The 13,416-nt window shown below is 39.5% G+C and overlaps 1 protein-coding gene across 1 annotated transcript; it reads left to right on the forward strand.

The window, feature by feature from the left end:
• The first annotated feature begins 828 nt into the window (after positions 1 to 828).
• Positions 829 to 12,623, forward strand: ART4 (ADP-ribosyltransferase 4 (Dombrock blood group)). The gene is made up of 3 exons (XM_029954984.1): positions 829 to 1,098; positions 2,813 to 3,521; positions 11,955 to 12,623. Exons 1-3 carry the CDS (start codon positions 913 to 915, stop codon positions 12,044 to 12,046), a joined length of 987 nt encoding a protein of 328 aa, XP_029810844.1. The 5' UTR covers positions 829 to 912; the 3' UTR covers positions 12,047 to 12,623.
• The last annotated feature ends 793 nt before the right edge of the window (positions 12,624 to 13,416 follow it).

The raw sequence follows: 13,416 nt of genomic DNA on the forward strand, positions 1-13,416 counted from the left end.
GACTTAGTCTCTCTTCACAGTTAAATAATGAAATGGGAAGCATTAATGGGAAAGATTTGCAAGAAAAACAATCACCCTAATGATTGGGAATAGAGGAAAGATGTTCAAACAACAAAGGGAAGTGCCCGAGACAGAGTCTAACAGAACACCTCTGCAGCCTGAACTTAGCACACTGGACCCTACTTGTGATTGAGGTCGGCTGTTTAGAGGCTGTCTTCTGACCCTAGTCAGGGATTCACTATAGACTGAAAAAGAGTGGGTAGAGGACCTGATGCCTTCAGAAGAGAAAACAGAGAAGAGCTGTGACCCCAATAGGTATAATTTCTGGATTAGAGAGTTTCAAGAGTACTGTGGAAAAGCAGCAATGCGAGCCTTCTTTTTGACAGTAACCCTAAAAGGTGTGCTGCTCCTTATCAGCCCCTTCTGGGCAGGGCTGGCCTATCAGCAGCACCAAATGTGCCTGACAGACAGGCCCACCTTGAGTTGGCGTCTTTCCAGCAACCTGTGTGAGCCAATCATATCACGCACAATGAAACCCTGCAGCTCAAGATAATGTTGGTTGGCCCTGGGCACTGTTTAGCTCGTGCCTTTTCCTGTCTTCCTGAGAAAGTTAAGGTTGAGCTGCTGAGCCTGACCTTTAACAGGCCTTTGGAATTCCCCCCACACAAGACTAGATAAGAGATTTTTTTTTTTAATTGGAAACTTATCAAGTTCACTTTAGAATCCCTTATTTGGTGCACAGATCTGGCAATTTCACAGAAATACCAGCTCTGCAAATAAGTTGGAGTTGATCTCTTCCCTCGGAAAAGCTGCTGGTAGGTAGTCATCAACACAACGCGAAAGGGAGGTTCCTTCTTGCTGAGACTCACGCAGAGAGAATCCCGAAGGAGAACACAAGGCACTCACTTTAGGATGAAGCTGCAAGAGCAAAGAAGTACTTTGAACACAAACAAATACCACCCATGGACCAACAGATGCAAGAGGATTCTTTTCCCAAGTACTCCGATGGCCCCTCTGATGAGAATCTGGCTCTTTCCAGGACGGCTTCCTCTCCTGATGCTGTTCTCTGCCCTGCAGGCACCCACCGGGAATTCGGAGGTAGGGTGCAACTGAAGAGGACACTTCTCTATGGTCAGTGCTCCGATGGGACACTTTCCTGGTGCCAAACTTTAAATGACCTTTAGTCACTTGGGATCTAATTTCTTTCAGACATTTTAACAAATAATGCTAGTGAAGGGGGTGGAAAACAGTGATCAAAAATTGCGGAATTCTTTAGCGTTTATACATTTGGCATTATGGAAGCTAGGGGCATAGTGCTATTCTCTTGATTCTCCATAAAATGTAAGTAAAACACTGCTTCTGTAAGACAAGTGTGCGAAATAGCCTATTTGACTTTAGACTGTGTCATATGGATCAAGTCAAAAGAAGTATTATAATTTAAAGTCCTGCATAAGGGAAAATCACCTAATGTTAAGAGATAACAGAGTACATATTTGAGACAGAGTACTATATTAAAGTTTTAGACCTTACAAGATTGAACAGAACATGATATTGATTTTGGCTTCTTTTGGCTTAAAGAGATTCTGTAGAACTATCTGTAAGCCTTCCATAAAGAGTTATTGGTTAAAATCATCAAGCAGTCTTAAAAATCTATTCCATTTTACACATGACTAGATATCTTTGCATCATAAATAACAGTAAAAACACCAAATGGTATGTTTTTGAGTGTTAGCTGCAACATCTTTGACACTGGATGAAATCTTATCTCCTAATGTAATGAGTTCTCTTAGAAAAGCATAGTTTCTTTTCCAAGAAGAAAACATCTCAGAATTTGGATAATTGAAGATGGGGCTCTAAAATAATGGACTGATGATGCTTAAAGAATTTGTATTCAAATCTCTAACCTTTTACTACAGTCTAGATATTAATAAGTAACAGTCAATGGACTACCCATTCGAAAATGTCTTTTCCCATCCCTGTCTTCTAAGAGGAGGAACTTCCCCAGGCACGCTCCTGACCGCTGTACACTCCCCCAGAGCTGGGCACATTGACTGGTAACATCATGATTAATAACTGGGTTTTCTGAGTTTGACTCTGCTCTTCTTCCTGGCAGTTAGTCCGAGGGCAAAGGGCATGAGCTCTGTGTTCCTCCATGACCAGAATCTTAGTTTGGGCGGGGCCACAGTCCAATACTGTCTGCAGCTAAGTGGGCAAGTCGGCCTCATTCTGAGGTTTACTCTTAACAAACCTACGTTCCATCAGACCTAAAGCTGTGTGCCCCAACAGTTCAGTGGTAAAGATGATATTTGAACCCGCATATATGCTTTTTATTCCCCTCAATTTTTTCAATTAGTCATAAGAGAGGGCTGCATATATATAAAGTTAAATAAAGTTCGAAGACTCACTGTAGGTTTTAGGTATTCACAGAGTGACAGATGTCCTAACACCCATGAGAGAATGTGAAGGGAGTCAATAGGGGAAACAGAAGGTATACATAAACTTTAAGATTACAATTTTTATCTTCAAAGTACTCCCTGCACAAAAATACTGGTTTTGGTTATACAAGAAGGGTCACTTCCTCCCTAAGGAGATAAGGTCTTTTTGAGCTTTTAGTAATATTTATCAAATTCAATCTCTAGCACAAGTCACCGATACAGGAGGTACCGGGATAGTGTGGAATGATTATGAGTGAAACTTACTTCAGCAAATAAGTTTTGAGGCAAAGACTTGCCTTTATGGAGTATAGCAAGTCAGCCACCACATCTACCATCTGATATGAGCAGTTAAAATCAAAATTTTTCTTTTCTTATAGGTTGCCATTAACATCAGCTTTGACTTGGCACAAAATTCCTTTGATGACCAGTACCAAGGCTGCAGCCAACAGGTCATGGAGAAGCTAAGTCAAGGGGATTACTTCAGAAAAGAACTAGAAACACATAGAAATTACTTCAGGGTCTGGAATAATGCCCACTTAACCTGGTTAAACCAAGCAAAAGATCTCCCCAAGAACATTAATATTTTACATGCTGTGGCCATCTTGGCTTATACATCAAACAACAGCATTCGCACAGACTTCATCAGAGCCATGGCCAGTGCTGCTAGGACTCCACAGGAGTACCAGCATTCATTCCATTTCAAATACCTACACTATTACCTGACCTCAGCAATCCAGCTGCTAAGGAAAGAGAGAGTTGGGAAGAATAATTCATTGTGTTATAAGGTGCATCATGAGATGAAGAATATCAATTTGGAAGCCTCCAGAGGTGCCACCATCCGATTTGGCCAATTCCTCTCCACGTCCCTCCTAAAAAAAGAGGCACAGAAGTCTGAAAAACAAACTCTACTTACCATATTCACCTGTCTGGGTGCACCTATAGAAGAAGTCTCCTTCAAGAAGGAGGTCCTGATCCCTCCTTATGAGTTGTTCAAAGTCGTAAATTTGAGCTACCACCCGAGAGGAAATTGGTTGCAATTGCAGTCAGCTGGGAACCAGAGCACATATAACTGTCAGCTGCTAAAAGGTACTATATTATTGATCTAAGTTGAATCCACTCTAATCTTATAAAAGACCACTGTTCTTTTATAAAAGTTATTTTTTTTTAGTAGGCTTGTTGAAGGAAAGGTCAGAACCATGGAAACTGGCCTTTGGGAATGGTAGAAGTAACAGATTAGAGATAACCTGCCTTCTTCTTGGTTTCCTTCCTCTCCTTTCTCCTCAACTACCTCTAGGAGGGAAAAATGTGTTTCTGCAATAGGGCATTCTAGACACAGAGAGTAAACCTCTATTGAAAAACATAGCACATAAAATATAGCATTTTTACCTTCTCCCTCAAACTCATTTTTTTCTTGTCGGGGTCATTACAGGAATAAGGAGTGCTGAAAGTACGGCAGGGAGCATGATTTATTCATGCAACCTTATCTATTAACCATCTTCTATGTTCCAGGAACTGGGATGGGAGTCCCCAGGCGATATGAAATGAATAAAGCAAGATCACTATCCTAGGGAGATTTTTAGTCTAATGAGAAAGGAAAATAGGAACAACTGTCCACACTCAAAAGCATTAAGCAACACACCAGATGTTTAAGCAATGTATGTGGCTTCCCTGTGGAGGAAGCTACTCATTATCTCTGGAGAAAGTGAGAAAGGCTTCACCATAGAGGACCACACTGGGCTTGAAGTAGGAATGGGGGGTTGTCAGTGAAAGAAGAGAGGAAAGGTCATTTCAAGCAGAAAACAGCATATGCTGAATCACAGAGATTTCAAATAGCCAGTGTCTTTAGGGAGTTTCCACGATTCTGGATGGCTGGAATGTAGGAAGTGTAGGACGTAGGAGGAGTCGAAAGGGAATACAGGATTGGTTGGACTGTGAAGATTCAGATGAGCCAGATCATTAGAACTCTTGTATTCTATGCTAAGGACTTTTCAGACTTCATGCTATAGGTAATGGGAAGTCATTGGAAATTTTTAAGGAGTGGAACATCAATTAGAACAGTATTTTAGCTAGAGCTCTGATGATACCATGAAAAAATGAATTGAAGTATAAGCAATTGGAGACATCACAAAACAAATACATATACAATATATATAATAAGATATATACTATATATGTGCTATATATATATATACATATAAATATATAGATATATAGATATAAACCCTTTTTAAAAAAATATGTGGCTGACTTCTTTCCATCCCTGTACGTTGCCAGCCACAGTCGGAGCACAAAAGGGTAGTTTTGTGGCAAGTGCTGTGCCCTGTTTGATTCAGAAGGAAGACTGTCCTTAGCCACATGTGTACTCTTTCCCACTCACACAACTGCAGTATCTATCTTTGAAATATCCCTGAATCTTTCTTTACTCCATCATTATTGGTATTGTGAGTAATTCAGGCTGTCAGTATTTCTCAACATTTTGGGGCTGCAGTGTTACAAAGAGCCTGAAACTGTCATCCACGCTGAGGTCTTGGGCCTGCTCACTCTGGGCCATCTGCAAACACGGACCAGGGGAGAGGTGACCTATCAATACTTTTTTCTCCTCCTGCTTCTCCTTGGAAGTGTGGCAGGCAGCAATATGCATGAAATGAGTATCTAGAACTAGAAACACATAGAAATTACTCCAGGATCTGGAATAATGCCCACTTAACCTGGTTGAACCAAGCAAAAGATCTCCCCAAGAACATTAATACCAAGAGATGAGTGTTTGCAGAGGAGAATATGAAACACTAGAGTATGAAGAAAACAGTGAGATTGTGATAATAAATGAGAACATTCATAGCCAGTTTCCAGGATTCTTTGAAATTACACTTGACACTACACTACATTCTTGCTTCATCCTCATCATGATGTAGTTAGAGAGAAAAATTTTTCTAGTAGGCTGATGAGCACAATAAAATATATTAAGTAAAACATTATAGGACATTGACACAATCAATATCCACCTACCTCTACTTATTACAAAAAGTTGTATTAATTTCATGATGTTTGTAGCTCTCAGGAAACTGAGAAATAGGAGTATATAGTAGAAACTTTTACCCGTATTCTCTTCCTGTAAGTCTCAAAGAAAAGGTATTCCATGACCCTCCTCATCAAATTAATGATCTCTGCTTTCCTGTCAGGAAGCTATTCAAGCACAACTTTGAGTTAAGGCTTAGCTCGAGTAGCCATGCATATCACTGGATTCTGGAAGCTTGGTTGGTCCTGACTGGATATTTGAAATCACAAATCATCCTTAAGGGAATCAATAGTCTTGCAGTGCTGTGTAAGGTTTTTGTAGGCAGGGATGTGACTACATAGTATTTAAGAGGTTGGCATGGAATCTCCAGGCACTTTGACCCCAGATCCACTCTGTATAAATTCCTATCCAGCTGATACCATGTTTTAGCTGTGTTCTTAGTCCAGTTGCTTAAACTCCCTACGTTTCTTCAGCTATGTAAGGAGCATCATAACAGACCCCCCACCAGGTCTCTTGTGAAAATAAAATAAAATAAAATACTAAAGTACAGACCCCCCCACCAGGTCTCTTGTGAAAATAAAATAAAATAAAATAAAATACTAAAGTATTTCTATATTCTCTAGCATATAGTAAATGGTAAATAAACGTTAACCAATGTTAATTTTAGTCTCCTGGCACATGGAGGTGCTCAATCTGTGTTTGTTGAATAAGCAAGTAAATAAATGAAGCAGTTTCTTTCAATGCCTCTACATGACCTGGGTGTTGGAGCAGATGACCAGATAACTCAATTGACTGAAAACAGTTTCAGTACTTACTAGGATGTGAAAATATTCTAGAAAGCTCAACCCCTGGTCAAAAAAGAAGGAGCTATAGCCACAATATAAATGATCTGGAATGTGGTCACTTGCAATGTGAGTTATCATATCTAAAATTTTCCTAGAAATTTGCCAGCTGTGCAGTCTTGGGAAGAATTTGTAAATGGAGGAATGAAATGACCACTGGTCGTAGAGGGGGATGTTTTGGGCAGAGACATTGTATGGCAGTCCAAGAGCTGGAGTTGGAATCTCTTCCCAGCCAGCACAACTACAAAAATACTTGAGAGTGAGAGAGGGAGGGGAAGGAGCCCAAGCTGCTGTGATGCCATTCTTCCTTTACCTCCTTTGGCTCTGACTGAAAGTTGCAGAGAAGGCTGCTCTGTGCTCTGGTCCTGCCTTCCCTGAGCCTCTTAGAGAGGCCAACTGAGAGGAAAACCTCAAGGCTGCCCTCGGCTGGTTGTTAGCACAGACGCTTTAGTTGAGTACAAAAAGACTATACTATCTTGAGACAAACACAACCAATATGCACCTCTCTCTACTGACTACAAAAAACGTTTGATTAACTTCACAATGCTTGCAGCCATTCACTGCAGTGGTATTTGTTTTCTCAGTGAGTAAGCTATTTCTGAAACTTTCCTTAAGTCATTTCTGTTAACTAACAACTAACACTCTACTTATCCCAAAGTCTTGGAGCTGTATTGGATTGATCCATACATTAACAACAAGAGGAGGAAGGTGGTGGTGTGTTTTTCTTTTCTGGGAGTCCTTCAGTGGAAGAGAGTAAGATCAGTGGACTCGCTCTAGACCTGTTTTTCTAGATAACTGCTATTGTTCACCATCAACCTCAGCCATCTAGAGACTCACAGATGGCATTCTACTGAGATCTAATTCCTCATGAAACTGGAATCCTCTCCCATGACTGTTTCTTATCCTTTCTCTCCTGAGCAGAAGCCGCAAGCTACTCTATGTCTCAACAAGTCCCTCTCACCCAGTGACTTGTTTCTTCTCCTGTTCCCTCTTAATCTCACAGACAACATATTTGAAAGACAACATGAAGACCTTTAAAATTGGTCAGCAGGACACTGTAATTCTCCCAATGAAAAGACAGTAGATTAGAGAGCATAGCTTCTTCAGTCCTTCAATTTATTTCAAAATTGGTTCTGTTAACTTATAACTACAGCTCCCAAGTTCAAAGAGTACCCAGGAATCTGTCGCCTTCAGAGAGTCAAAATGTCAAGTTGGTAACATAATATACTTAAGCGAGTCCATTTGAAAAAGAAAAACTGCTTAAGACATTCTAAACTAACAGCTTTCCCTTCTGATTCTTCTCTCACCCCTCCTATGACCTATACTGGTTACCATAGAAACAGATGTTTCATGCTCACTGAAACACTCAAAATATGTTACGTTAGTTATTTGTCCTTAAATGTTGCTTTGTTCAAGACAATAATCCTTGCCAAAATTCTGTGCACACACAAATACATGCTCTGTTCTGTATCATTGGATTCACAAGGAAGGATTTATTTGTTAAAATGCTTCACATAATCAAAATTCTTAAGCATGTTTCTGGAAAAAATGCAGTCAATGTTTGTAGTAAGCCTGGTTTTACATGTTAACTTTGCCAGTTACTAGCAGTGAGGACTTGGGCAAATGGCTTAGTTCCTCTGTGCTTCCATTTCTTTACATGTAGAAATATGAAGAAATTTTAATTTCAGGGGGAAATTTTAATCAAAGCCTACCTTGTAAGATTCTAGTGAGTATAAAATGATTTATACATGTAAACCTCTTAGAATACCTGATGCTAGTAAGTACTCCAAACCTTCAGCTACTGCTACTGTTAGATATTATTTATTTTATTAACTTCCTGTTTCCTGTGTTCTTTTACTCTGAGCTTTACCTCAAATTCGTTTTCCCTATTTGTGGTATCACATCTTGAAGGAGAGTGTCTATCTCACCCGAATGCATGAAAGAATGAGTAATTGAATGAATCTAAGAGACCACAGAATGATGGAAAGAGAAGAGACTTTGGAGCCAGGAAGGGCTGCTATGTTAGTAGCTACATAGCCCGGTGTCAATGACAGCCTATAAGCCTTTATTCACAAAATGGGGGCAAGAGGGAATGTTGTGGTAGTACTTGATATCCAAACTCTCAAACACAACTGAAAAACTCTGCAAAGCACTTTGCACATGAAAATGGAATAATAGTTTAACGGCACAAATATGGGCTTCAGTGACATGGACAGTTAAAAATAAAACAAAAGAAGAGGCAGAAGAAACAATGCTTACCATTGAGTGCCAGCTTTTTCCTAGAGAACGCTCTAAAATAGTAACACTCATTAATCTCTGCATTTTGACAGAAATGAGCTGTAGATAGCAGTTGACTCCAAATATCAGATCACCTAGATACACTGCATGTTGGTTTTAGCTTTTTCTGGTTTTTTCCAAGGGATGGACTCTTTCTTTCTGAACAATCTGGTATAATTCACAGATTCAGAGTTCATGAAATAAAAGGTATAAAAATCATGTGTTTCTCCCCAGGCTGTATACCTTAAGATACAGATGACCAAATTTAAGTTATAGGACACTAGTAAAAATGATATTTATGGAGCAATTTCATTTATAAAAGGTTTTCACACAAATTGTCTGTTTAATTTTTACAACCACCCTGTATATTGGGTTACTGACCTCACTGTACTGATGTAAATACCGAGGTTTAGAGAGGTTAAATGGTTTGTGTGAGATCATTCAGCTTATAAATGACAAAAGTAGGACCCTTTCCCATGTTTAATGACAACAATCCCATGACTGTTTTCTCCATATTACTAAGAATTGGGGCAGCTGGGTGGCTCAGTCGGTTAAGCGTCCAACATCGGCTCAGGTCATGATCTTGCAGTTTGTAATTTCAAGCCCAGAGTCTCGCTCTGTGCTGACAGCTCAGAGCCTGGAGCCTGCTTCGGATTCTGTGTTTCCCCCTCCCTCTGATTCTCCCATGCTCATGCTCTGTCTCTCTCTGCCTCTCAATAATAAATAAACGTAAAAAAAATTTTTTTAATATTACTAAGAACCTACCATTAGTCTCAGTCCTCTGTGACTGTAACTAGATTAGGAGAATTCACTTCACATACATGTAAATTACAAATATACACACGCACATATAACAATTATTCACCTTTTTGCATGCCGTTTAACTCGAGTGTTTTATTCTAACCCATTTTATTACATTGTTAAAGAGTGATGGTCATGACAAGGCATTCATGGTTTGCAAACTCTAATTTGAAAAATACTCTACTAAGGTACAGACGGAATCCAAAGCACCGGGTAGATAGTCTAAAAGTAAAACCAACTACAAATGTCAATTTAATGCAAAGTATCCTTAAATGAAAGATTTTGTAGACTGCATTGAATTCAATTCACGTTTTTCATTTTTTCTCCTAAATAAAGATATTGTCTGTGTAAAAAAATAATAAAGTGCAAGGTGGAAGTTTAATGACTGTAAGAAAGGCAGAGAGGGGCGCCTGGGTGGCTCAGTCAGTTAAGCGTCCAACTTCAGCTCAAGTCATGATTTCACAGTTCGTGGGTTTGAGCCCCGCGTCGGGCTCTGTGCTGACAGCTCAGAGCCTGGAGCCTGCTTCACATTCTGTATCTCCCTCTCTCTCTGACCCTCTCCTGCTCATGCTGTCTCTCTCTCTGTCTCTCAAAAATAAATAAGAAAACTTAAAAAAAAATTTTTTAATTAAAAATAAAAAAAAGAAAGGCAGAGAAAACAGAACAGGAGAGGAAAGAAAGGTTACTCTAAGCTTACAAAATAAAACTAAAGCAACTTTTTTAATATCCTGGTTATTATGAAGGGGGGTTAACAGGTGAAGGGGGCTTGGAGGATGAGTCTGATTACAGAATAGTGATATCCGATGTCTGTCTCTTCTCGGAGCTTCATTATAATAGCTGTGAAGCAAAGTGACAGTGATCCGAGTATTTCCAAAAAAACTTCAAGACGAGGAAACTGAGGCCCCACGAAAGTGACTACAATGATAAAGGTCAGCTAGGGGCAAAGCTTCAACACCAGAGCTAATCCCTTCCAATAACCATAATTTCTACCTGCTATATTGGTTTGCTGTCAATCAATAGAATCTTATCTCATTAAAAAGTGAGAAAGGGCAGGGTCAGAGGTCTTTATGATCGCAGCCTCAATGAAGAGAGAAAACAAAACAAAAAAATGTTAGTCTAATGAATAACCTGCTACAGTGGTATTAATGGCTCCAAGGTCCCTGTGAGAATTCATATAATACAATTTTAACACAAAGTTTGGCAAAAGCTTAAAAATACATACACGCTATGAACTTTCCTTCTCTACTCTAATTGGTGAAAGCTGGGGTTTTAAATATTGTTTGTATATATAGAGTTCCAAGAAATTCCAGGACACTCAAAGGATTTTATGCATTATGATGTGAAAGTAGTGGAAACTCCATCATCGGGTCACCCTATCAAACAAGTTGTTCAAATATTGAGGCAATCACAGAGCTGAGTGTCTTCCTACCCCAAACATCTTTTCTACCCTAAATAATCAGTGAAAGCTGGTTAAAAAGGAGATTCTACTCTTTATTTAGAGAGCACTTTTTAAAGGTTTCTATCTTCCATCTCATTCTATATCCTCATCCCATTAAATTCCCAATTAGTAGGGATACCTGACATAGTTTCTTGCCTTCCAGTCTTGCTTCCAGGAGCCACACCTAACTGGCTAACCTTCCTCATGCTTCCTGTGAAGAACATGCATGTGTAGGCAGTACCCACACACACACCACACCAAGCAAGATTGTGTGAATACTTTTGGCCTACTTTGTAATTAAAAAATGGACATGCAGCATATGGAGAAGCAATATAGTGGTTAAAAAGAGTTGAGCCAGACTGCCCGGATTTGAATGTTTGCCTACACTGCACACTAGATGTATGATGCTTGCTAAATTTCTCCACACTTTGTGTCTCCAGTTTATCAACTGAAAAATGGGGATAATGAGAATAAATACTTCATAGATTTACTGTGAGGATTAAATGAGTTCATCTATAGCAAGTGCTTAAAATAGATCATAGCACGGAATGAATTGCTTAATCAATGTGAGCTTTCATAATGATGATGAATCTGATGGTAATTAGATGAGGGTAATGGTGAGGGTGAGGAGTGTTGCTGATGATGATAAAGATGGCAAATCAGGAAGTCTCAAATACCTAAGAGCTGGGAAACCTGGAGTAAATCTCTGAACTTCTTGGTGACTGTTTCTTGTTTGTTTGTTTGTTTGTTTGTTTGTTTGTTTTTGATAGAGAGACAGAGAGAGACCAAGAAGTGGGAGAGAGAGAGGGAGATGCAGAATCCAAAGCAGCCTCCAGGCTCTGAGCTGTCAGCACTGAGCCCGATGTGGGGCTTGAACTCATGAGATCATGACCTGAGTCAAAGTCTCACACTCAACTGCCTGAGCCACCCAGGCGCCCCTATCGGTGCCTGTTTCATCATGTGCAAAATAAATAAGCTGACTTCTGTTAGAAAATCTCTGAGAGAATATTTTTTTAAGTAGCCAACTTCAATACTTTTATTAGGAATTTTCTAAGTTAAAAAAAGGGAATCAAAGGAGAAATGAGGTCGTTAAAAAAAAAACTCTGCCACCTAAAACATCTCTAACTTTGTGTTTGTTTTTACAGCTTCCAGCAAAAAGTACAACCCAGCTCCCATGGTTATTGCTTCTCTCTCCTTCTTGACCAGTATTGTCATCGCTTCTGAAAGTAGAGTATAAAGAAACCTTGTGGTTTTGCTTTCTCTGAGCCCCTCTGCTTGATGCCAGCCGGGGCACAGGGCACCCATGCCCTTGGGGAATGACTCTGCCCAGTCATATACTGACACGGAGCTGGCCCAGCCCACTGCCTGTGTGAGGACCTGTAACTCCGTATATTTCTTCTCCACAGACACAGAGATTCATACTGAAACAGAAAAGGGCCCAATCAGAGTGAATGAGATATAATCATGGTACTTTTTTGGCATTGGGATTGGGAGTGGGGTGAGAGCATTTTTTTTTTTTTTTTGAGTGATCATCAATGAAAGCAGAGCAAGTACGAGCTTGGAGCTACTAAGTAGCTATCTTGCGACCAGTGGGGGAGATTCTATCTCCTTGAGAATGGAGCGAACACAATGAAGGAAGAATCAAGAAATGAAAAGAAACTGTTTCGACGAGAGTAAATGAGCCTCTAGATCCAATTGTGCCTGAAACTGGACTCTTGGGCTTTTTATATTACATAAATCAATAAATAGTATATTTGCATAAATAATTTGGATTGAATATCCTACTAAAGCAATTAAAGGAGTTATGAATACAAGGATTCTCCATTATTTTTATTTAGCAACCCTAAATAGAAACAAACCAGAGAAGCTGGAGTTCGAAAGCAGACAACTAATTCTTCATTAGATGGAAAAGCTTTGAAGCCCAGAGACATAACTAAAGCGTGAGATTTTTATCAGCATTCAGGACCAAACCAGTATAGTCTCAGATAGGAGGAAATATGAAAACTTGAGAAATAAAAGGGAAAGTTAATAAAAGATGTTAGTGAAATCTCATTCACTGCCAGTAATGGGGTGCTGCATGTGTTTTTAAATTATTACGGAAGGTAGACTTTAAATTCATATATTAATTTACAGAAGATTTTATGGCAAATTGACTTTTAAGTCAGTCTCAAAAATGTAAGTACATTTGAATAAAGGAGAAGATATAGGAGAAAAAAGTTGGATGATAACTGAGCACATATCAAAGATATATTGAGTGCTCACTATGTGACAATAATTAAGTAAAAGGAAGTATAAATCATTGAACTTCACAGCTGGGAATGTTCTCCAACTCGCCTCAGTAGTATACAATGGGGCAATGGGCTTGTTTTAGCCGATTTCCAAAGACCTTGTATTGGGCTAAATGGAGTGAAGGTGAGGGTTAGCTCTATACCTTTGAATTTTGAAAGTCCATGCTACTTAGCCCCTCTGAGATTTGGGTAAAAAACGACAAAAGTGAAGTCAGCTCAGCTGACCCCAGGAGGACTTTCTAAAAGGACGAAGAGATCGTTGGGGAATTAGCCGCATAAAACCACCTGGCAGAGAATTCAGGCATCTCATACTGTCATT

The sequence above is a fragment of the Suricata suricatta genome, chromosome 10 (assembly GCF_006229205.1).
Source record: "Suricata suricatta isolate VVHF042 chromosome 10, meerkat_22Aug2017_6uvM2_HiC, whole genome shotgun sequence".
Lineage (NCBI taxonomy): Eukaryota > Metazoa > Chordata > Mammalia > Carnivora > Herpestidae > Suricata > Suricata suricatta.